The sequence below is a fragment of the Nerophis ophidion genome, linkage group LG05 (genome assembly GCF_033978795.1).
Source record: "Nerophis ophidion isolate RoL-2023_Sa linkage group LG05, RoL_Noph_v1.0, whole genome shotgun sequence".
NCBI classification, from domain to species: Eukaryota; Metazoa; Chordata; class Actinopteri; order Syngnathiformes; family Syngnathidae; genus Nerophis; species Nerophis ophidion.
The window spans coordinates 51,380,078-51,404,777 of NC_084615.1; the positions used below are offsets into that span (position 1 = coordinate 51,380,078).

A 24,700-nucleotide genomic window follows, 5' to 3' on the forward strand; every position below is an offset into this window, starting at 1 on the left:
TGCTTATATAACAGAGCCTACTGGAAGAAAGAGCGAAACAATTACATTATCTAACAATCTAATGTAGCTGAGATGGGCTCCAGCGACCCTGAAAGGGACAAGCGGTAGGAAAGGATGGATGGACATTTTTATATATAGTACCTGTACCACATATGTATTCCCTTATACGCAATGCAGAATGGAATACGTATGTAAATCAAAAGGGGTATTTATACCAGGAAGGCTAATACTATGGAGAGTAAAAGCTACTATAGTTTGTGGTACAGCTCTTAATGCGTTTATTCACTTACCAGCAGCAGAACCTCGAGAACAATAATTCTATTTGGCGATCCGAAACATTGACAATCTCTTCAAGTGTATGTGTGCATTTTTCTGATATATTCCGTCGTTTGAACACTGCATTTATTGACCTCAAATGTTTTTTGTTGGTACGAAACATTGATGTTTGGTTGTTTTCGTTTTCCCGAGTCGCGATGAGATGACGTCAGAAGTTTCCAGGGTTTGTTTTTATTAGACCAGCAATGGAAAACGACATCAGTAGTTTAAAATCACCAGTTTTTAGACTGTAGACGTTTGGACGAAGACAATTAATGCATTAGTATGTTGCTGATCGTTGTCATATTCTCAAATTAATGTTGGTATTGTTACGCAGTTACCCCAGCAGTCTGAATGGAACGCTCCAACAGACGCACCGTAATGACGTAACATTTGCGCGGGTGAGTAGAAAGTAGGAAACCATGACAAACAAACCCAGATAAACAATGTAAAATATACGCTTTTGAGACTTTGAGAAATACACAATGTCCTCATGGCGGCAGCTGGAGCTTCACCCGAGGATCATCGGCGGCCTGAGGAGAGGTGATGAGCGAGTTGCCCTGTTTTCTTCCTAAAAAAAACCAACACATATTGCAAACGTATAGTACAAACTATCTTTAAAATGTCTTCAAATTAGAGAATGTCATTAATAACTTAATTGAGCACAAAATATTACAAACAAATTACATCCCATATTTGAGTTGAATTCCACTATTTAAATACGGTAGGTATGAATAGCAGTCACTTCATAAGACAGGCATCTCTTTAATAATGTAGCTGTGGTTGCTTTTGCTGTGTAGAATTCATTGTTCCACAATAAATATAAGACGATATATTACATTACGCAAGAGTAATTTATATATTTTAGACTAAAATCATCACTAGTCATTAGGAAACAAAACTTGAATGTATCTGTATTTATGTACATATATAGTGTATATACCCCCCAGCCCCATTTTTTGTCTATATTGTTTTTCAAATCACCTGACATGTATACTGTGTATATGTACATCATTTATACATTTTTTTACGTATTTTTTTCATATACATGTTACAGGTTATATATATTTTGTTATTGAATTCATCAAATGTGATGAATATTTAATGAACCGCAATGTAAACAAGCCTTTTGGCTTTTTGTGTCATCCGTTTGCCTTTTTAAAGCATTACATGGATTCAATTCTTTAAGATGTCAATAAACTTCTCAATCAATCAATCTATTACGTTGCCCTGTCTGTATCCGTGTCGCCAATTTGGTTGACTTGATACCATGGTTACCCTGCTTCTTCTACAGCTGACATCAAGTCTGTCAGGGACGTGTTGTGCATGTCAGGTCCAGATCTGCAGAGACTCACCTCATTGTCGGCCTCTGACGTCCAGCAGCTGCTAACTTCTGCTGCGCTGGCCTGCAGGCGCCAGAGCCCACTACCAGGTGTCAGCCAATCAGCTGAACTAACCGGACTTCCCAATATACGCTGACCCATGTTTGTGTGTGCAGTTCTTGTGTTGCATCGACGCGAGTGTCACACGTTGGAGTCTGGTCTCAGACTCAGCACAGGCTGCCCTCTGTTGGACCGGCTGCTGAGAGGAGGTCTTCCTGTCGGCGGCGTCACTGAACTGTCAGGAGAGAGCGGCGTCGGGAAGACCCAGCTGGCTCTGCAACTCTGTCTCTCTGTACAGTATTCCACCCAACATGGGGGGTTGAATTCAGGCAAGTCAATACAGGTCAAATGATGAAGTCAATCTCCACAGTTGAGAACTTCATATAAAATATGTGTATGCACGTATAGGAGCTGTGTTTGTGTGTGCGGAGGACGCGTTTCCCAGCAGACGTCTGCAGCAGTTGATCAGAGAACAGTCGTCCTTTCGCTCTGATGTCCCTTCACATGTGACCAACAGCCTTCACTTTAGTGACCACGTTTATGTCGAGCACGCTGCTGATCTGGTAGGTGTTCTGGCCAGTATGTCCCCCTGTATTCCTATCACAGTATGTTCTCCTGGGCTGCTATCATAGTACAATGGAACCTCGATTTACGAACCCCTCTATATATATATATACAAACTTTTCAATTTACGAACTTTTAGGTCAAGCCAAATATGCCTCATTGTGCAAACCATATCTCTGTGGATGAACGCTTCATTCAAGCCCCTGCAGGCAACAAAGTAGGGCGAAACATTGTTGCGGTAGCTGAGTCTTCCACTCCACTTGCTGTGCAGGAAGAGTCACATCTGAACACTCCAGCATGTCTCCCTTTTTTGTGTTGTTTTGCCTTTTGACATGTTTTGTCCATTTTGCTAACTTAATAAGAGTCCCAAAAACTCAACAGACCAGCATGGTGTAAAAAAACGACTAATTGCGAGTAGTACATTAATGGCACTCAGAAGCATGACCACAGCACACAACAACAACACGGTCTTTCCTGGGGAAAGATGCTAGAACAGAATTATATCACAGACGCTATTTTTCCTCTTGTTTCAGTGCTGCCCCTCACTCCTCCAAAGCACAAACACGCAGAGACAGCTCCCCCCGACCCCTGCTGGGTTCTTTCTCCTTCTTTCTGCTCCTTTCTCGTCAGTTCTCTGCTGTACTTAATGTGGGTACGTTTTACTTTTTTTTTACAACGTTTTATTATTGTAGCAATATGGTTGTTAAAGTTAAGGGTTTCGTTTGCGTGAGGGCACCGTAGTGACTTTAGTTTGTGCACGTGTTGGTAGAGTATACAGCAGCTTGATGTTGTTTTAACTTTTTAAATACATAGAAAGTTGATCCATCGCCTCCGTAATATGTTTTTTATTATGCAGTACTGTATTTCACTCTATATTGTGTTCAAATTGTACAGACCTTCACTAAAATATGGACTTTTGTTGAGGCTGTAACGCAATATTCATTAGGGCCGAAAGGGGCCATACTGAAATTGCTGTTTTTTCTTATATACGTCTGGAGGCCTTTTTAAAATGCATTAAAAGTCCCATATTTTGCAGGTGTGTCAGGTATGGCAAGAATTTTTATATTTTTGACGCCCCGAAAATTAATTTTCAAAATTGGCTCTCGCGCCACCTTTAAAATAAAAAATAAAAATAGCCCTTCCCACCAGTTTCACATATTGACACGAAAATCGCAGGAGATGTCTATCATGATGAGACACATTAAAGTCTCAGGAACCCATACCTGAAAACTAATAGCAAGTTGGCCATCTTAGTTTTCGTCTTCCGTTTTTTGGCGGAAAAAAAGTTGTGCTTTAACAAAGTCATCCTAGGGTCTTTGGCCAAATGAGTCACGATTAATATGACAAATACTACACATATATGCGATGTTTGCGAACAAACTTTTCTTAAGTCACTAGAAGTAGGCGTGGCTTGGCGCCAAACATTGCTCCTATGATTCGCCACAAAACACAAATCGTTATTAACTCGGCTCCTCAAATTCAGATCTTGATCTTATTTTGTAGAAATGATGATGACACCCTGAAGTGCCCAATGGGTCAGTCCCGGTTCAAACCTATTCGTAATGGGGGGAAACTAGCAGCAAAAACTGCCCCACGCCATCATCACTGTCACTGCCATTTCTGCACTCTAGGTGATCAGAGACAAATACTCAACTAATGGGTGATGATAAATTACAAAAAATGTTTTACAATTGACAGGATGAGGGCTTGACATGGCGCCAAACTCTGATCTGATGGTTTGTCACAAAACACGAAACATTAATAACTCTGTTTCACAAGTTCTGTTTATGATCCTGATTGTTATAAATTCTGATGACAGTCTGATGTGTCTTTATTTAATTTTAATTCAATTTACTTTTTTTTAATGAAATTAAATTTAATGTTATTTAATAACTCTCCGCCCTTATTCAGATCTTGATCTGATTAGTACAAATGACGATGATGTCAGCCTGAAGTGGCCTATGAGCCAATACCTATGTATACCTATTGGTAAAAGGCGGAGCCTGTTGGCGAAATCTGCATCTCTCCATTAACCATCAAACTGTCTTTACTTCCTATTAGATGATCAGATCTTCCTTCCCCCTGACATGAGGCTTTTAGGGCGGTGCCGATTATGTTTAGATGTTAATACCAACACTACCATCGCCCCCTAGTGGTGAAAAGTTTTAACATTCAAAACTTGTCCAGGGTGTACCCTGCCTTCCGCCCGATTGTAGCTGAGATAGGCGCCAGCGCCCCCCGCGACCCTGAAAGGGAATAAGCGGTAGAAAATGGATGGATGGATGGAACTTCCTTTCATATGCTCGGATCTTCTGGAAATGTTTGCTGGTAAATCACGGTAACTGTGGAATGCAACTGCATCAGTGCAGTGGCGCCAATATTGCCACCTTGTGGTGGAAAATAATAACAGTCATAACGTTCTTGGACGTACTCCAATCTTCCTGAAATTGTTGATGGTTTTTTGGAGTATTGGGTGGGACTTAACTGCATGACAAATGCGGCACCATTATTGCCCCCTTGTGGTGAAACACTATATCAGTAATAACTTGACATTTTTGATGGTGGGTTAATGTTGGGGGGTATGCATCTGCATGACTATTGCAGTGTCTTTATTGCCTGCTTGTGGTGAAAAACTATGACAGTAATTACTTATTTACAAATGATCTAGCTTTGTGTATTTTTTGATGGTGAATCACAGTAATGGGTGCGATGCGACATCATTTTTGTAGTGGCCAGGCATGTGAAATTAACTTTCACGTCGAAATATCACTTCCACATTTTTAAAAATTAAATATTGTAGCGTGCAAGGACGGAAATCTGAGGAGTAGTATCAAAAAATTTAGCTAATTGATTTAATGACATTTAGACTTTGTTTTCTTATCAGCAATTGAGCAGTATTTAGACATCAGCGCAGCATTCCACAACACCGGAAATATGTACCATAAAAATCAGTCTGACCAGTACTCCCAAACAATAACAAAAGTTCTGCGTGTATGTAAACCCACTACAATATCAATACAAATACGATCCAAATGAAATTTGTTGAACTGGCCCCTCAGCTGCAGGTACTTGCTGTTCCTCTTGTCTAAATGCTGCCCTGAATTGTGGGACAGGGCGCTCGTTAGCATAGTTAGAATCATCTAGCGAGCCGGCTTGATGTCTCCTGTGTTCGCTCCCCAAGCCACAACGTTGACGGCTCTGTACTTTGCTGCTAATCATATTTAGATTATAACAATCCGATCACTGTTAGTTCCGAACCAGTTTTTAATTCCGCAGCATTTGTTAACAGCCAGCGAGAAGGTATATTTTTGATGTGACGGATGAAAACAGAGGTCACAACATAGAATAGAGTTGCCAAATGGGAAATGTTTTCTGAGTTCTTTGCATGTATGTTATAGAATTTTCAATGATAATTATGTTAGTAAATGATCTGCTAAAAAAAGCCAGAAATTCTGTGGTATATTACATGGGACATGTAAGTGTCAAAAAGACAGCCAAAAGAGGTTGGTAGATGAGAATAAGTCAAATATAGTGTAGAAATGCACCCAATTGCAGGAAATGTAGTCTTGATGTTCTAAATTAGCTTTTGGGGCTTGCGTGGCAACACATCCTGCCGATAGAAATGTTACTCTTATTATTGTCAGTTTCCTCTTTTTTTTACTCAAATTGTGCTCACATGCCTGAATGGCGCCAATATTGCCCCCATGTGGTGTAAAATTAAAACAGTCATACCTTCTTTGCACAAGTTCAGATCATCCTGAAATTGTTGGTGGTGGTTCAGGGCATTGGGAAAGATGTGACCGCAAGTGTCATGCATGCCAGCTGACTCGCGTGAATCCCGCAGTGCGGTGGGGGCGGGGGCCCGTTCAACGTTGTTTGCAGCTTTAATTATTACTTACATTCTTTCTTATGGGGAACTCTCCTTCACTATACAAACTTTTGAATTAACTAACCATGTTCAAGAACCAATTAAGTTCGTAAATCAAGGTTCCACTGTCTGCCTTTTTGTACACCTGTCACACTCACACATTGTTAATGTTTATCGTCAGATGGCTCTTCACTCGTGTCTGACACATCGCGTGCCCCTCTTGCTGACTCGGGGTCTGGTCCGGTTTGTGGCCGTTGACTCGGTGGCATCTCTATTCAGGTCAGAGTTTGGAGTGGCTGATTGGCTAGAGAGGACAAGGGAGCTACTGACAGTCTCCTCAAAGCTGCATTACCTAAGTCACGAATTTAATACTCCTGTTCTCTGCATCAACCAGGTAACAGCATAAAATACATGCACAAAAGACACATATCTTCTGCCTCAACAAGGAACACTGTGTTTGTGTGTTCTAGGTGACTGATATCTTCAGTAATTCAGAAGAGCATTTGGGGTAAATTCACTTTTTCACGTTTGTGTTTGTAGCACACATGCTATCTCGCATATGCCACGTCAACACATTGTAGCTTGTTTAGTGTGAAGTGAAAAAGTTTGACTTGATCAAATTTGGTTGTTTCTGTCTCAGTCCTTCTTCCTCAACAGTGGGCCCGGCTTTGGGCTTGGCTTGGGCCAATCAGGTGATGGTTCGTCTGATGATGCAGCGTCTCAATGCAACAGTTACCAAAGGCAACCAGAACAGCGGCCTGCGCAGGTTGGAGGTAGTGTTTGCACCTCACCTGGCTCGAACTGGTCAAGATGCCGCAGTGTGGAAGGAGGGCGTCCAAGGAGTTGAGACTGGACTAATGTTAAACATGCAATGATCATCCATCCATCCATTTTCTACTGCTTGTCCCTTTCAGGGTGGGGGGTGGGGTGGGGGGGGGGGGGGTGTGCTGGAGCCTATCTCAACTGCATTAAGGCGGAAGGCAGGGTACACCCTGGACAAGTCGTGGGCCAACACAGATAAACATTCACATAATTGTTCTTAATTGACAATGTTCAAAACAACAAAGCAGTGTGTTCTATTCCTCATACCAAAGTCATGTACCGAAGTGCCTTTAATGTTTACAGATACACATTTAAAAACACATATGAGGTGAATTGTGTATACTTGCATTACTATTATTATCAAAGTCAGTGACTGACAGGTGACAAAGCTACACATTTTTTGAACATTGCCATTTGTTGTCCTAACTGCGGATATTTTTCTTCAGTAATTGGATGTCGTTCTCTTTCCTTGGGTGACTTTTTGGTTCTGTCTAAGCTATTTAGCTTTCTTTTCAAAGTGGATCTCTATATTTTTCAGATGCTATTTTACATAAGAGAGGGTTTATGCCTAGGAACATAGAAACCCAACTGACAGAAAAAAACAATCACAAACCAGCAGTTAAAATTTAATAGTTTGGTTGAAGCACCCCTCGCAATCCCGAGAGGGACAAGCAGTAGAAAATGGATGGATAGAAAACAGACTTTGTGATTATTACTGCTGAAATCAGAAATACTGTAATAAAATCTGACTTTTTTTTTTTAAGCGAAAAGTTGTCCACTGACCATTTTCTTTTTTAATACATTTCATCCAATCCACTTTATATAAAGCACATTTTAAAACTGTTGTAGTCCCAAGGTGCTGCATAGTAGTTTAAATATACATTAAAAACAAATGTAACGGTAATCTTAAAAGAATAAACACTTAAAATAAATTTTTTTAAAAAGTTAAGCAGCAAGGCTGCAATGTTGGCTTAAAATAATACAAGTTTTTGAGCTATGATTAACCTTTGATTTGTTTAGTTTTTTTCCTTCATTTAAAGTAATAATTAAAAAAATATTCAAAATATCATTTATAATAAATAATGAACGAAACGGTGCAGAAAGAAGTACAACTTTTATCCGCCCCTATTCATAGTTACATTTGTTCAATTTAGACTAGCTATTCATAACATACTTATTTCATAACATGCACCAATATAACTAAACATGGAAACATTTACCTCAAGTCATATCTTTTTATCATCATGATTTTCATTTTATTTTCTGAATAGAGTAGTAGATTTTGATATTTTTATTTCACTGTCAAAGTTGTTTGATTGATTGATTGATTGATACTTTTTATTAGTAGATTGCACAGTTCAGTACATATTCCGTACAATTGACCACTAAATGGTAACACCCGAATAAGTTTTTCAACTTGTTTAAGTCGGGGTCCACGTTAATCAATTCATGGTACAAATATATACTATCAGCATAATACAGTCATCACACAGGTTAAGCATCATAGTATGTACATTGAATTATTAACATCATTATTTACAATCCGGGGGGTGGGATGAGGAGCCATAAACTAACACATTTGATTGAAATGCTTCGTTCCTTTATACCTGTTCTGAATCTCGATTTAATAAAGAGCTCATTTCCTTTTAAACTATAATTTCTCGTTTAACAAATCAACTATTGTGTAAACCTTTATTGTGAATTCATGAGGCGCGCTAGCTTCATGATGATGCGACGTCAGCATCAATTTAAGTGAGAGAGATTTTTTTAACGTCTTTTCCGCTGGAAAAACCTCAACATCACCAAATGAGACTGGGCTTCTAAAAGCTTTGTTGTTTACATCGGGCAGTTACAGCTCTTTATTTGGTACCTATATTGTGAAGAACCTACAGGAGGTCAAAACTATTTCCGGTCTGCGCTAGCTTCACAATGATGCGCAGTTTGTAAATGTCCGAGGTGGGAGGCGTCGTTTTTTTTCTGATATAAAACATAATCGCAGAAGATGAAGAAGCCTCAAGAAGGTTTGTTGTTTATTTCATTGCTGAGTTCCGCTAGCTACAGGTCGTCTAGCGAAGGATCGTTTCGAGTTGATCGCGATTTTGTGTGTAATAAACACCTCAATGCATTTCATGTAGCATCGACTCTAGCAGCTCAGTGACGTCACTGTTCGCCCTCAAATTGTGGCGATGCTAAATAATTCAAGAATCTTTACTGTCATACCACGACACATGAGATGATGTCACATAGCTAAAGCCATGTATGATTATGAGTTAATGAATTAACGACATTCCATTATAAAATAAGGTTAAGCCAGATTGCGTTACTGTTATTGGTTTTCTTAAATACAAAAAGCAAGGAGTCAAATAGTCTCTTATTGTTAGTATTTTCTTTCAATAAAAAAAAACAATTAAAGCAATATATGATTGTGTTATTAATTTCCTTCAATTAAAAAAACGAGGTGATTACCCTATAAAATTGTGTTATTGTCATTAATTTCCTTCAATAAAAAACAAGACTAAAACCATAGAAGGTTATGTGTTATTGTGATTATTGTATTTAAGTGCCATGTAAGTACATTTTGATTGATTGATTGATTGATATTCAATAAACAAGACTAAAAACATAAGATTATGTGCTATAGTTAGTAATGTATTTAAAAAAAACAAGGCTAGAACCCAATAATAGTATGTGTTATTGTTACTAATTTTCTTCAATAAAAAACAAGACTAAAACCATACAAAATTTTGAGTAATTGTTATCAAATTCTTTAAATGAAAAAACACTAAAGCCATATAAGATTGTATGTTGTGTTATTATTTCTCTTTAGTTTAAAAAAAAAACAAGAATAAAGCCTTATAAGATAATGTGTCATTGTTATTATTGTCCTAAAATAAAAAAATCAAGACTAAAGCAAAATACGATTGCGTTACTTTTATCAATTTCCTTCAAGTAAAAACAAGGCCAAAGCTCTATAAGATTGTGTTATTGTTATTAATTTACTGTAATAAAAAATCAAGACCAAATCTATATAAGGTTATGTGTTATTGTTTTTAACTTCATTCGATAAAAAACACGACTTAAGACATAAGATTACCGGTATGTTTTATTGTTATACATTTTCTAAAATAAAAAAACAACACTAAAGCCATACAAGATTGTGTGTTGTTATAGAAATTATTTCATGATAACAAATGTGTCCAACAGATTGGTGTTTTAGTCATCAAAGCAATCATTTGGACGTCATCAGATTTGATGGACAACCATAACCAAGCGTGGCTCGGTTGGTAGTTCGGCCGTGACCGCAACTTGAGGGTTCCTGGTTCGATCCCCAGCTTCCGCCATCCTAGTCACGTCCATTATGTCCTTGAGCAAGACACTTCACCCTTGCTGCTAATGAGTCGTGGTTAGGGCCCTGCATGGCAGCTGCCGCCATCAGTGTGTGAATGTCTGTGTGAATGGGTGAATCTGGAAATAGTGTCAAAGCACTTTGAGTACCTTGAAGGTAGAAAAGCGCATACAAGTATAAGGCATATACCATTGAAAATATCCATTTAACTGTCACATTTGTAATATTTCATGAGTGATCATTAGAACATGAAATGCCACAAGAAAAGGGTTCTTAAATCCCAAAACAATGTACTGATGTTGTGTGCAGTAGTTTAGTGTTTATGCCCAAATAACAATAGTCTCTGCTTACTCCCAGCTATGAGGCCTTCGCTCCTCATGACTTTGGTCGTTGTACTCAGCCTCCTGGTTCCGCTTCGCAGTCAGCCGGCCATTGACAGGCCGGTTCAGGATCTGATCAACAAACACTCGGACTTCTCTACTCGGTTGTATCGTGCACTTGCCAGCCGCACAGACAACAACATCCTCTTGTCCACAGTCTCAGTATCACACGGCCTGTCAGCGTTGCTCGGCGCTACGGGTGGGTCGAGCCAGGACCAGTTACAGCAGGTGCTTGGTTTTGCCGGACTGGATCTTCAAAGCTTCCCAGGTGGGTCGAAGTGTTTCTCCCCGTGTTCTTTTTGGGCTTTGTGGGCTTCCTGACCAATGTTTAACTTACCCGCCTCCTCCTTTCAGAACTATTTCAATCGATGAAAACAGTTCTGCTTGGGGGCGGGGCCCTTAACTTGAAACAGGGTGTGGCCCTATTCCCCGACCTGAGCATCCAGGTGTCAACGTCATACCTGGACCTGGTTCAAACCAAGTACGGGGAGACTGTTAAGAGCCTGGCCTATTCAACGCCGCAGGAAGCTGCTGACACAATCAACAACTGGGTCCAGCAGCAGACCGGGGACCAGGTGCAGGATTTGGTGGCTGACCTTGACCCCCAGACGCAGCTGATGCTTGCAACTGCCACCCTTTACCAAGGTGTCCCCTGTCAGGCTTGGCACGAAACACCCCAGCTTCCTAGGGCCTCGTAACACCTGTTACTTTCTCTCCCAGGTCGGTTAAGTCAGGCCTTCAACGCCAGCGTCACTCAGGATGAACGTTTCTTTGTGGACAAGTACCACGTGGTCATGGTTCCAATGATGATCAGGGCAGACAAATACTACCTGGCGTACGATCGTTTGCTCAAAGTGGGTGTGTTGAAGCTGCCAATGGTAGACGGAGCAGCCATGTTGGTTGTGCTGCCTGATGACAATGTGGACATCAATGCAGTGGAAGAGGAAGTGACAGCAGAAAAAATCCAGTCCTGGATTCGGCAGCTGAAGAAGACGTGAGTCCATCATTCTTCTTCTTTGTTACCTGTCATCCTTCAGGTGCTTGGTAGTTCCTTGCTATTGTCCACGCAGGAAGTTGGAGGTGCAGTTGCCACGTTTCCTGTTGGACAGTTCCTACTCTCTGCGGGATGTTCTGCAGACTCTGGGGATGGTCCAAGTGTTCCAGGATGACGCAGACCTGAGCAACATGGGTGCCGCTAAAGGCACCAAACTCTCGCAGGTGACAAAATCAAGACCATCACCCTGAAAGATGATCTAGCTCAGTCCTAGCATGTCTTCACTTGTCTGCAGGTGTTTCATAAAGCCATCCTGTCAGTTAACGAGAGTGGTGGTAATGATACATCTGAAGGCGGATCCCAAGCCTTCTCCACCCCGCCTCCTCGACTTACCATCAACAGACCCTTCATCTTTGTTGTGTACCATCAGACCAGCGGTGGCGTGCTCCTAATTGGTCGCATACTTGATCCCACCAAAAAATAAAAGTGCTGACAAGGCAATTTAGAGGCATCGAGTATGCTGCAGTACCAAAAGTGTCCAGGCTGTGTGTGCTGCATGTATCTGGGGATTCTATACAGACGCCACTCTACTTACAAACACTGGCGTTACAAATATTCGGTCACTTTTTCTTCACAATGCGTCCACGCATCCAAATTTTGAGTTGTGTGCCTTAAGCGTATTACAACATTTGGCCGAAAACTAACTGCTGCAAATCCTCACAGCGAAAAAAACAACAACATGCAAACAAAAAAAGCAAGAGAACAACAGCAAAGGAATAGTGATATACAAATAGTAACATTAGAAAATGACAAAACTTTACAAACATGGAACGTGCGTAAGTCGGGTCGCGTCTGTAGTGACCACTTTATTAGGAACATTTATACTCTATAATCAACACCTGTGCATGAGTTGACCTTTCACCAGTTGTAGTTTTTCCCATTGTGCTTGTTAAATGTGATTACATAATGACTTAATTTCAACGTAAAGGAAATGCTGAAAATGTTCATTGAAAGGAAGCAGAACTAGTAATCTTTAAAAAAAAAAAAAAGATTCCTTTTAAGCAAATGTAGAAATGATGGTGAACTTCCCTCAGCTTGAACGTAAACAGAAAACTCATGTTCCTGTCATTATTTACACAAATAAACAATAATTATATCATGAGTGGTATCATGTTCTGATCAAATTAATAACAAATATTATTTTGACACACAACAGCAGTACAAGTTTGCCTCTTAAATGTCACAGAATAACCAAAGTGTACGTTTGATGATAAATACAAATCAAATTGTGCTTCCAACAATCAGCAATCAAACCAATGGGCACATTTATTTTTTGAGGTGTTCACTCGACCAATCAAATTGGAGATGTTTGTTATGGTCCTCCTTCCTTTATTTTTGATCGTATAAAGGCTGATGTCCTTCATGTCACAGACATCCTGATTGTACGCTGAAAGAGTTGGACTTCCTGTTGATGCAAACATAATACAAGACTTTATAACAAGTCAGCGTTTATAAAATGTCAAACTTTGAAGTGATTGAAAAAAAGCCTATCTTTAACATAAGAACTTCTTAAAGTCACATGTTCGTGTTGAATTATTCCCAATCATGAGAAGTAAGCTATGACTATGTATTTAATCAACTGATATAGCAGTTTTCATTCAACGAAGCTGTGAATGTGGATGTTGTTGACAGGAACTTACATGAACAACTTCCTTGACTTGCTGTCCTTCACTGCAGTGCTGTGCTGATCCATGGATTTACTGCGCTGGGACATGAAGCTGTTCTTACTGCTGCCGTTGTCGCTCTGGTCCAAAGCATTAGTCCCAAGGTTTGTTTGGCTTAAAGTATTTGTCCTTCGGTCCAAGGTGGTTCGTCTCTGGACCACGGTATTATTTCTGTGTTCAATAGGACCAGTACTATTATCTAAATGACTGGCTCTATGGTTCGTCATATAATGACAATCCCTGAGGTCTAAAGTGTTTGTTGCTTTTCCTTCTGAAGCCATCGGGTCAGGGAGGTCGGTGAAGTGTCTGCAGATCAGCACTGGTTTATACGAGGTGGGCGAAGACTTAGACAGCACAGCCGTGGTAAGGTTGGTAGTTGAGAAATCATCTGCTTTCAAGAAGGGATGGATGTATGATTAAAAAAGAGAATGATGCTCACACTACTGATGCAGATTTATTGTTGGAGATGGTACCTTTGTTGTTTAGTATTGATGACTTCCAACTCGCACAAAGACCACTTAACTCTTTCCGACTGCTAAAACATAAAGAACACAGAATATGATTGAAGTTGATATAGAGGTAAAGGTTTGGCTGAAGCCAACTCAACCCTGAGGTCAGGTTGACTGACCCCCAGGACCATCCGGAGACCATACTCCTGAGACCACCCAAAAACTACTCTGGCACCATGCTGGGACCAGCTTGAGACTACTGTGAGAACAAGAACAGTTCAATTTAGAAAGAACGAGTCTCACCTAGTTTGTTGTGGCGTGTCGGGTTTGCAGACAGGTGGCTGACTGCTGAGGGATCGACTCCGTGATAGTTTGACCCTCCTCATCTCTTTACCTTCATAACAAACAAACATTATGATCATCATCAATTGAAAATTAATTTAAAAGTTTTGCTATGTGTTCAATCTTACAAGATGAGGACACCGAAAAGGACAGTGACTTAGACTTGCTTGACTTTGACAGACTGGGATTACGGTCACTTCCTGTTGCATACAAAAAATATGTACAAGAAATAAGATATTTAGGAGTAAATATAAATTGCTTGTTTTACTTTATTTTACAAGAAAAAACATTGTTCTCACGTCGTCTCTCTGACTGTTTGAGTGAATTCGATTTGGTTTCGTCCTGCTGGTTTTCCAGTTGCTCCTAGGAACATAAAATATCATCCCAACATGACAGGAAGTGGATCAGTGAAGGGGATGTGGAACTTTCACACTGACCATCTCCAGCAGCAGAGTCTCTTCTGCCTCTTTCTTGTGGTCCAACAAATTGTTGTTTTTCCTCCTCTGAAACTGATATAAAACACAGAATGAGGACACAAATCTCACTTTCAGTTGTGCAACTTTCAAATGTGCTACTCACGGGTTCTGTGAGATCCAGTTTGTCAAGTTCCAACACGACCTGAAAAGCATCATAAGAGCAGAAAAAGGTGTCATTCTCAAAAATTGTCCAAATTGTTCTTTCTTTTTTATTTCCAACGCATCAATGGAGAATATACGTTTTTCATAAGTAGCAGATTGTCCCTATCAATCAGTCTTAACATCGTGACAAGGAACTTTAAATGGAACCAACCCCCCGCCAACCACCCCCCCAGCATAAGCCAATAATCAGGGATACTAAATTGTTTTGGGGGCCACATTTACATAAACCTAAGGGCCAGGGACCAAACATCTGCCTTCACCATTGGTTTTATTTTTACAATCCCTTGCAAAAATTAGTAGTTAATTTGGTTAATCTTTTTTTTTTTTGTGGTAGAAAAAAGACAGTTAACAGACAAGACACAAAACTCATTTCAGGTAGCAACTTTCTGGTTTCAAAGGAGAACTGCAAGAAAATACAGTATATCAAGACAATAAAATATGGTTTTCAGTTAAATTTTTAAATCAAGCATAGTGGAAAAATGGAATTACCTGATTCTGAGGAAAGAATTATGGAAAAAACATAAACAAACGGGGAAAAAAAACCCTCCACCACACCACTAGTACTTTGTTGGATCACTTCTGCCTTTTATAACATCCTGCAGTCTCTGAGGCATGGACTTAACGAGTGACAAGCATTACTCTTAATGAGTTTTGCTCCCTTGTGATGAGGTGGCGACTTGTCCTGGGTGTACCTCGCCTTCCGCCCGAATGCAGATGAGATAGGCTCCAGCACTCCCCGCAACCCCGATAGAAACAAGTGGTAGAAAATGGATGAATGGATGGAAATTTGCTCCAATTTTCATATATTGCTGGACCGTTTGTTTCAATTTCCACCACAGATTTTCAATTAGATTAGGATCTGAACTATTTTTGCAGGCCATGACATTGTTATTAGGTATCGTTCTTCAAGAAAAGTTTTTAAAGTTTTTGCTCTCTGAGAAGATGCATTATCATCTTAAAAATGATGTAATCATCCCCAAACATCTTTTAATTGTTGGAACAAGAAAAAATTCAAAAATTTCAATGTTGACTTTTGTATTTATTGAAGATGTAATGACAGCCATCTCCCCAGTGCCATTACCCGACATCGAACCCTATATCATCAATCACTATGGAAATGTTTATGTTTTCTTCAGGAAGTCGTCTTCGTAAATCTCATTGCAACGGCACCAAATAATAGTTCCAGTTCATCGCCTTTCCCAATGCAGATTTGCGATTCATCGCTGAATATGACCTTTATCCAGTCACTCATAGAACACCATTGCTTTTCTTTAGTCCTTTGCAACCTTTTTTAGGGATTTGTTTGATAACTTTTTAATGCTTTTCTGTTTTTAAATCCCATTTCCTTCAGGTGTGTTGCGATCCGCTACTCGGATCTTTACATATTCCTGTTTATTGTTCCTTTTCTGTATCACATTTTGTAGTTAAACCTCCTTAGTTCCTGTTTAGTCTGTCACCATGATTTCATATTGTTTTCACCTGCTAATCACGGTCCCTGCACACCTGTATTACTAATCACCTTCCTTATTTAAGCTTGCCCCTTTTGTTAGTTCTGCCTGGGTTCCTAGTTTGCTTTCATGCAACAGTGACGTCTCGTATGTATTTTCTCGTTAGCTTTCAGGCTACGCATTTATATTCTCGCTAGCTTTCACGCTACGCCTTTGTTTTTATTTTAGCTCTCACGCTAATGATTTGTTTTCCATGTTGTGTGCCTTCGTCCCAAGTTGTTAGTATTTCTGTTCGTTTTCCTAGCTCCCACGCTAGCTCCCTTTGTTTGCCTTTTCTGCTTAGCTCCAGTATTTTTGTTCTTAGCCTGTTTTTGTTGCTTAAATTAATTAATTATATCTTACCTTTGCTGTGTTCATGTCGACGCATCCTCGGAGGAACAAATCCGGCAACAATATGCCACAATAAGGTGTTTTCTTACAATTCGGTCACAGACGGTGACTCTAGTTTCTGCCCATTTGTTCTTCATTTGTTTTGCTGTTTCTAAGACATATTGCTATAAAGTAGTAAAATAGTAGTTGACATTATATTCTTAAATTGTCTTTCGTTGTATCCATTAAACCAGTGCTTTTCAACCATTGTGCCGCGGCACACTAGTGTGCCGTGACATACAGTCTGGTGTGCCGCGGAAGATTATCAAGTTTCACCTATTTTTTGCAAACCAGTAAGAATAGTCTGCAAATGATAGGTTGTTGTTAGGTGTCGGTGCTGTCTAGAGCTCGGCAGAGTAACCATGTAATACTCCTCCATATCAGTAGGTGGCAGCCGGTAGTTAATAGCTTTGTAGATGTCGGAAACAGCGGGAGGCAGTCTGAAGATAAAAAGGTATCTAATGCGTAAACCAGGGGTGTCCAAACTTTTTCCACAGAGGGCCTAACACGGAAAAATTTAAGCATGCGGGGGCCATTTTGATATTTTTCATTTTCAAACCATAACAAAATACATAGATTTTTTTTTTTTATCCTTAGGGCTCCTGGGGAGCATAGTCACTAAAATGTTAAAAATAAGTCAAATTATTATTTTTATTTTTTATTTCATGCTTACAGTAAATCTCTATCACCTTGAGGTTGATATAAAGTAAAACAAATAAGGTTTTATGCCTTTTCTGTCAAAGACAACTTTGTTTTTTATAGTAAAACTGAAATATGCAGTATTTAGATGGATAGATAGATAGATAGTACTTTATTGATTCCTTCAGGAGAGTTCCTTTATTTAGCAATTAAAGCCCTCAAAGATCAATAATGCAGGACACCATTGATTTTAATTATTTAATATTTTTGAGTAATCACAGTGAAAAGTTAAATAAAATCCTACTAAATATATTTGAGAGCCGAAAGTTTCCCCACTCATAAAGTGATACATTTTATTTGTTTTTTTTTTACTTTTAACACTTAAATTTCAAGATCAACTTCCGATATATCTGTTGATTTGAAGTTTGAACTATTATTTTGTTTGTTTTATGCTCTTTTGTCAAAACTTTGATGTTTTTATATGGCAACCACACAACATATGCAATATTTTTTCCACATAAAACATTTTAAATTGATAATTTTTAAGTAATAATTGTAATAATTGATCATAACATAGATTTTTTTGTCCTTTTTTTTTGAACAATGGAAAAAAAAAGAAAATAAAGAAAAAAGGAACAAAAAAACTGCGTGATATGACAGTACACCTACTTTGAGACAAGAGGTATAGTGATGCATGCTTGGTTATGGTTTGAATTCATATCCATCAATTGCAACAATGAATTTTTACTGTCAAATGAGTTTAATTTTTTAAAGATTTCTGCTGGTGGTGTGCCTCCGGATTTTTTCAACAAAAAAATGTGCCTTGGCTCCAAAAAAGGTTGAAAAACACTGCATTAAACCATATCCAATTGTATTTATAATCCGCAAAGTATCTGAAAATACAGACAAAATATCACAAATTCAGTCAGCCATTTTGAATATTTCGCTCCGAACATTTTCGGTATTATCCGTAGATAGACGTCACTGGAGTAACACTTCTGCAGTCTGACCATGTTATCAGATCCGTCATACTGGAAATACCCAAAAACTAGACAGTGATGTGCCGTCTATCATTTACAATCCCTTTATAAGAAATGGACACGTGTTTTTCTCTTCTTATGCATTCTAAGTCATAAATAAATAAATACATCTGTTGTGGAGAGTTATAAAGGACTGTATGGTTCTATAAAGGTAGTCTCATTCGCCCCCGGGGCGTCGGTCAGGACACGTAACAGTCTCTTAAGGTAGCACAGAGTTTGGGAACGTTTCTAACAGCCGCCACCGAATATACAGTGTACATTCGCTCCATAGAAATGTGACAAAGTTATTAGTGTCTCACGAAGGGGCGATGGTGGCAGTAGAGCTGTCCTCTTCCTCGCCAGGTGGAAGGGCTGGCAGGACAACCAGCCTGGCAACTGGTCTGGTGTATTCACGGTCTCTGATCCTCACGTCCGCTGAACAGATGCGGCCGTCGTTACTAGGGTGGACCTCAGTGACATGACCGATGGGCCACAAGGCCCGTGGAAGCTGGGGATCCACCAACATCACTACTGAGCCTTCTGCAAGGTCAGCTGGCATAGAGTGCCATTTCTGACGAGTCTGGAGGCTTGGCAGATAATTTCTTAAGAAACTGGACCAGAAGCGATCCGCCAGCACTTATGAATGCCTCCATCCACGGCGGCTCTGTAACTCAGTCTCTGGGTATACGATCTGGGGCAAGGACACGTCTGGCCGCCCCATCAACAAACTATTGGGGGTCACAGGATTGAGATCTGTGAGGCTGGAGGAGACGTACCCCAATGACTTTGAGTTAAGAATCCCCTCTACCTCCAGTAGCACGGTCTTCTGAGACTGACTGAGTAACCCACTGTGGTGTACGAGGCGGTCTTTATGGAGCGGATTTCCCTTTCCCATGCTCCTCCAAAGTGAGGTGCTGCAGGGGGTTGAAGTGGAAGTAATTTTTTTGCTTGGCAAGTTGCTGTTGTAGGTCAGGTGACAGGGCAGAGAATGCCTCCCTCAGTTCTTTCTCCTCCTTTGAAGTTGGTCCCACAATCACAGAGCAGCTCGGCTGGTGTTCCTCGACGAGCGATAAATCGCCTGAAGGCCTTCAAGAAGGAGTCTGCATCGATGGTGGTCAAAGGGGCTAAGTGCATATCCCTGGTGGTGAGACACTTGAAAATTATATCTCACCTCTTCTCAGGACGCCTTCCTACTTTGACTTGAAACGGCCCGAAACAGTCCATCCCCGTCGAGAAGAAGGCGGGCTTGAAGAACCGCAGGCGGGCGGACGGTAGATCTACCATCTTTGAACAGAAGGTCTGGCTTTCCAACGTCGACAGTCTATGCAGGTATGCTGGTAACGGCGAATCGCTTCACGGCCGCGCAGGATCCAGAATGAGTGGCGCATCTCAGCAAACACCCTCTCTGGCCCTGGATGGTGCAAGCGACTGTCGAAATCTTGGATGAGGAGTTTGGTAGAGGGGTGCCCAGGGTCTAACACAATAGGGTGCATCGTTGTCTGCTCGATGTCTACAGCACGTCGTAGTCTGCCACCGACACGGATTAGTCCTTCCTCCTCATTCATCTCGGGTGACAGGGTGAGCAGTCTGCTGCCTGATGGTACGGGCTTTCCTGCTTTCAAGAGCCGCAACTCCTCTGGGAAGCTCTCGCACTGCGCTTGCTTTAATATGAGGGTCTCAGCATTAAGATAGTCTTCGGCAGTGTAGCTACCTGCCGCCCCATGTAACTCCTGCACTGTAGCTACTAACAGCTCCTTCCAGGTAGCATACTGCTTCACCTCTGCGTCTGGCATACTAGGTGTTGTTAAGGTGACACCGCAGAAAGTAGACTGTCGTAGCTCGGAGGCATCGCCTTCCTGTTCGACGTGGGACTTGACAGGCCACTCATCTGAAGGCTGAAGGGGGGGGGGGGGGGCATGGCTCCACCTGTTCGGCTTGGTCAGGTCCTGTAGAGTCTTGCCCCTGGTGATGTCGTCAGCTGGGTTCTTCGCTGAATCTACGTATCGCCAGGCGGTGGGACTTGTGAGATCCTGTATTTCGGCCACTCTGGTACCAACGAAAATCTTGAAGCGACAGGACTCTGACTGCAGCCACGACAGCATTGTTTTAGAGTCTGTCCACAGGATGGTCTGATCGATCTTCAGTGTGAGTTCATTCTCTAGGAGTTTAGCCAGTTGAGCTCCTGTGACCGCTCCACACAGCTCCAGTCCGGGTAGGGAGAATAGTCGCTTGGGAGCAACTCTGGACCTGGCGAGTAGGTAGGACAGATGGACTTGACCTCGGCAGTCCAGCATTCTCAGATACGCCACCGAGCCATAAGCTTGTTCCGATGCATCACAGAACACATGGACTTGACGGGGGACACTTGACTCATCCACTTCGACTGGTATATACACTCGTGGCAAGGTGACTTGAGATACAAATAGTAGTTCTTCCTCCCAGGCCTTACACGCCTGTAAGAGGTCTTGGGGCAGGAAAGGATCATCCTAGTCCCTGTTTTTCTCCCAGAGGCGTCTGACCAGCATATTGGCTCGAGTGGTGTATGGTAAGATAAACCCTAAGGGGTCATACTGACTGGCCAAAACCCTGTAGATGTCGCGCATTGTTGGAACTCCGTACTCTATGGGTCGATGCTTGTAGCCCATGGTGTCGGTTTGACAGTGCCAGCTGAGTCCTAGAGTGGATTCAGGAGAGTCTGTTCGGTCTTGTGCAAGCCAGAGCTCGAGGGTGTCGGACCTGGCTTCTTTGGGCAGGTGTCCCACGACGTTTGACACGTTGCTAGCCCACTGGCGTAGATCAAACACACCAGCTGCAAGGAGTCCCCGAAGTCTGTCTACCAACTCTCTGGCATCCTCAGGTTTGGGCAGACTCTGTAGGAGATTGTCAACATAGAAAGACCTCTCTATAGAGAGGCTCACATCATCTCCTGGCTGGCTATGGTTGGCCACATGGAGCTGTAGAGTAAACGTGGCGCAGCATGGACTGCAGGTTGTGCCAAATGGTAGAACTCGCCACCGGAACCCTGCTGGGGTTTCATCTCTGGTCAAGTCCCGCCACACGAACCGCAAGAGGGGACGGTCTTCAGGAAGGAGACGGACTTGATGGAACATCCCTTTAATGTCTGCGCTTAAGGCGACTGCATGTTCCCGAAAGCGCAGTGTAACTGCCAGGAGTGATACTCCAAGGGTGGGTCCTGGCAGTAGGGAGTCATTCAGACTCCGACCCCTGTACTGATAGGAGCAATTGAAGACAATTCGGTTCTTGTGGTTGTGACTCACCATGTGGTGAGGAATGTACCACTCTTCTCCATCTTGGTTGACTTCTTCAGGGATTAACTTAGTGACAGCCTGCATCCACCAGCTTCTGGATCTCTGCGCTGTAAGCCTTGGCACGTTCTGGGTCTTTAGCTAGCCACCGTTCTGTGCTTCACAGACTCTGCATGACGGCTTCTTTGGGGGCATGTTAGAGAGGCATGTCTCGCTTGCGCAGCAGGGGGGTGGCATAGCGTAAGACTCCTGCTACCCCCACCCGGGTGGTCTTCTCTTCTAGCAGGGCTACTGCTGCTTGGTCTTGTCTCGACCTGGTTACAATCTTCTCACTTTTATATTGAAGAGTGACAAGCTTCCAAAGCCTTTCAACGTGCTTGAATAGTTCTGAAGCTGGAGGGTGAACTGATGTCACTAGGCACTGCTGTGAGTGTAGGGACTGCTGGGAGAATCTTGCTGGGCCCTGAAGAGTCCAGCCTAGCCTGGTCCGGACGGCAGCAGGCCCAACTGGCTGGCCCAGTCGGATTGGCTCAATAGAGGAGATCAGGTGTGGGTGGTCGGAGACGATGACTACTAGGGGTCTGGCACTGTGGAAGGGCTTAATTGGTAAACTGACCAGTTGGGTGTACCTCTTCTGGAGTCGGTCCATCGGGTATGACTGTTTACCTAGGCCGAGGCGGCCTGAGGTGAAGGCTCTGGAGACTAGGAAGCTGGTCTTTGGCTCAGCAGCAGGAGAGATGTGGAAGGATACCGCAGAGCCACGGAGGGTCTGGACCTCCTGTCTGATGGTTCTCAGAGGCAGGTCCTCAGGTGTGCCTTGTAGGCCAAGTTCTCGGGAAGCTGCTGGCAGGAGCATGGTCCTTTCGGACCCGTCATCCAAGATGGCATAGGTGGTTATAGTGCAATTTCCATGACAAAGAACCACTCTGACAACCTTCAGTAAGACCCTATTGTGAACTGAGGGACGGGACAGAACCTCAGTGGGGGAGCTCACCAGGCAGCTCTCCTCCTTGCTTGTCGGTCTTGGTGGTCGATCAATTACGTCGTGAAGGACCTGCAGATGTTTCCCTTGGCATAGGCCAAAGGGCTTCTTAAGTCACACTGAGCGGCTTGGTGAGGTCGTGCACAGCGCCAGCACCTTTTGATGGCCTTTATCCACTCAGTGAGAGTTTCTTTGTTTAGCGTTGTTACTTCCGTATACTGGCTGAGGAAGTGTTCATCACTCTCGCAGAAAGGGCAATAGGGCTTAGCTCTCTCCTTCTTTCCCTCTGAGGCTCTAGTAGGTCCATCATTTTCTTCCGAGTCCTTTGATCCATGGAGGACGGTAACAGGTTGCGGTCCCTGGCGACCTTCCTACCGGGACACTTGGTTTTCCTTTGCTCTTATGAGTGTCTGTCCGTCAAAATCCTGACACCAGGATTCGTGCTGGAGCCACTGGGCTAGATTGCACAGGGTGGGAACAGTTACGGGGTTCTTAAAGATGGTTCGACGGAAGTCTGCCCGTTGCTCTGCGGGTAGTTTGCTTAACAGTCTCACCACGTGAGATCCACAGCGAAGCTCCACTTTACCGTCAGTGCCCAAAGACTTAAGTAGGCCAATCAAGGACTGAACATGGAGGGCAAACCTCCAAAAGGCTGCGGTGTCTCCACGGCGAACATCAGGTAAGTCTAGCACACTGGCTATCTTCCTGAGGGCTATCTGGTGGGGCTGGCCGAATTTCTCGTTGAGGGCTGACATGGTGTCAGTGTAGGGCGTGGGGGAGTTGAGATAGGAATCTGCTATCAATTTTGCCTCTGTAAGCCTCAGATGGTCTACCAGAATCTGGTACTTGAACATTTCAGTCCCTTCTGTAGGCAGGAAGTTCTCCAGAGCTATTTTTAAACGGGTAAACTCACATGGGTCTTAGTGATTGAAGTATGGTATGGTCGGGCGTTGGCCTCTGTAGGTCTGTTCAGCAGCTGCAGCTGCTGATTCATAGCGTGGTGGAGGAGGAGTTTGCTGGCCCTGCCTCTGCATCCACGGGGCTGCTTGTGTGGGCACTGGCATGTACCCAGGCTGGCTAGACGTATAAGTGGTTGCATAGGGTGGAGTTACACGAAGGAGGTACTGTACTGTGCGTAGTGTGGCTGGTACTGATTCAGCAGCTGCTGTGGTGCATAGTCTGCAATGTGGGGCATTGCCCTGGTGGGAGGAGCCTGAGCCGGTGGTGGGTGCTGCCGCATTGTTGATGTAGTGGTCTGGTAAGCAGGTCTCTGGTGTGGGGGCTGAACAGCACACTGGAAGTGGTGTCGCAACTGTTGCGGTGGATAGCGTGCCATGTAGGTAGGTTCCTCTGGAGGGCGTGTAGGAATGGTGTAGGTGTGAGCCATGTAGGGGGGATAAGGCTCGCTGCTTAGCTGTCGGGTTTGAAGGTACTGTGGTTTATTGCCAACCTTCGCTGGTGACACCTTGCGGTGGCTAGCTGACATGGTCTAGTTCCTTATCAGCTGTAGCTCCACCATCATCTGATCTAGTCGGTCCATGACTGGTTGACCTGACGGACGTTCCAGGGCCGCTGTGTCTGGCCATGGTGGAGGGGGTTCAGGCCAAACCTCTTCATCCTCGATATATACAGAATGGCGGTTGAGTTCGTGGTGTACTTTGCTGAATGTTGATTACTGTGTTATTCTTCTAATTTCGTTATGAACTTGACCTAATGCCGCCACATCCGCTTGCCCGGTCATCTGTGACTGCTGTGGCATGGCGTTTTCTCTCAGTATGTAACTAACTTCATCTCTTAGAGAGAGTTCCTGAGGTGAATGATGGAGTGGGGTTGGTTCTCGGATCATCACCTCCCTGGTCTCTCTCTCTGCATGCTATAGGTGGGCTAGCTGGGTGTCTGACCTATACCTCTGCCACTCTGGTTAGTACGAGTCCTCTTCATGACAAGCAGCATCTCGCCTAAGCTGATGGGAGTAGGGAGCGGGGGTAGAGTATGGGGGTGTGGCTTGGCTGCACCCTCCTTCTCATGAGATAACCATTCTTCTTCCTGCCCATGCCTGTGTCTTTGCCTGATGTTGCTGAGCTGGTAATCAT

The 24,700-nt window shown here is 42.7% G+C and overlaps 4 protein-coding genes across 10 annotated transcripts in view; 2 read left to right on the top strand and 2 right to left on the bottom strand.

The window, feature by feature from the left end:
• Positions 1-489, bottom strand: part of brf1b (BRF1 RNA polymerase III transcription initiation factor subunit b) — a 29,200-nt gene extending 28,711 nt beyond the window's left edge. For 2 of the 3 annotated variants that reach the window (XM_061901440.1, XM_061901439.1), the window contains exon 1: positions 291-489. The gene's annotated coding sequence lies outside the window, so the exon portion shown is untranslated. The remainder of the gene's footprint in view (positions 1-290) is intronic. The other variant, XM_061901441.1, reaches the window with a different exon arrangement.
• xrcc3 (X-ray repair complementing defective repair in Chinese hamster cells 3) lies at positions 37-7,721 on the top strand. Of its 3 annotated transcripts, none has more exons than XM_061901453.1 (7): positions 37-104; positions 1,610-1,747; positions 1,814-2,026; positions 2,106-2,260; positions 6,311-6,523; positions 6,600-6,637; positions 6,770-7,721. In XM_061901453.1, the coding sequence occupies exons 2-7, from the start codon at positions 1,642-1,644 to the stop codon at positions 7,002-7,004; spliced, it is 960 nt and encodes a 319-aa protein (XP_061757437.1). In that variant the 5' UTR covers positions 37-104; positions 1,610-1,641; the 3' UTR covers positions 7,005-7,721. The 3 variants fall into 3 exon arrangements, with proteins under 3 accessions (XP_061757437.1, XP_061757436.1, XP_061757435.1); XM_061901452.1 differs by lacking the exon at positions 37-104 and adding an exon at positions 492-858 and having other exon boundaries at positions 6,787-7,721; XM_061901451.1 differs by lacking the exon at positions 37-104 and adding an exon at positions 501-858.
• Positions 7,722-8,815: 1,094 nt separating this feature from the next.
• Positions 8,816-12,833, top strand: serpina10a (serpin peptidase inhibitor, clade A (alpha-1 antiproteinase, antitrypsin), member 10a). Its single transcript, XM_061901466.1, has 6 exons — positions 8,816-8,972; positions 10,655-10,945; positions 11,032-11,322; positions 11,398-11,671; positions 11,748-11,895; positions 11,967-12,833. Exons 1-6 carry the CDS (start codon positions 8,954-8,956, stop codon positions 12,153-12,155), a joined length of 1,212 nt encoding a protein of 403 aa, XP_061757450.1. The 5' UTR covers positions 8,816-8,953; the 3' UTR covers positions 12,156-12,833.
• The window catches only part of ppp4r4 (protein phosphatase 4, regulatory subunit 4), a 23,619-nt gene continuing 11,138 nt past the window's right edge, over positions 12,220-24,700 (bottom strand). For all 3 annotated transcript variants that reach the window (XM_061901456.1, XM_061901455.1, XM_061901454.1), the window contains exons 18-25: positions 14,766-14,804; positions 14,624-14,695; positions 14,486-14,549; positions 14,315-14,386; positions 14,148-14,238; positions 13,869-13,930; positions 13,372-13,783; positions 12,220-13,136 (exon numbers count right to left, since the gene is read on the bottom strand). In XM_061901456.1, coding sequence (XP_061757440.1) covers positions 13,097-13,136; positions 13,372-13,783; positions 13,869-13,930; positions 14,148-14,238; positions 14,315-14,386; positions 14,486-14,549; positions 14,624-14,695; positions 14,766-14,804 — 852 coding nt within the window. In that variant the 3' untranslated portion in view covers positions 12,220-13,096. The remainder of the gene's footprint in view (positions 13,137-13,371; positions 13,784-13,868; positions 13,931-14,147; positions 14,239-14,314; positions 14,387-14,485; positions 14,550-14,623; positions 14,696-14,765; positions 14,805-24,700) is intronic.

Coding starts and splice junctions, on each gene's coding strand:
- xrcc3 (XM_061901451.1), top strand. CDS start 801: ATGTCCTCATGGCGGCAGCTGGAGCTTCACCCGAGGATCATCGGCGGC. Junction 1,748..1,813: donor GCGCCAGAGCCCACTACCAG/GTGTCAGCCAAT, acceptor TTGTGTGTGCAG/TTCTTGTGTTGCATCGACGC. Junction 2,261..6,310: donor TCGAGCACGCTGCTGATCTG/GTAGGTGTTCTG, acceptor GTTTATCGTCAG/ATGGCTCTTCACTCGTGTCT.
- serpina10a (XM_061901466.1), top strand. Junction 11,323..11,397: donor AACTGCCACCCTTTACCAAG/GTGTCCCCTGTC, acceptor TTTCTCTCCCAG/GTCGGTTAAGTCAGGCCTTC. Junction 11,896..11,966: donor AAGGCACCAAACTCTCGCAG/GTGACAAAATCA, acceptor ACTTGTCTGCAG/GTGTTTCATAAAGCCATCCT.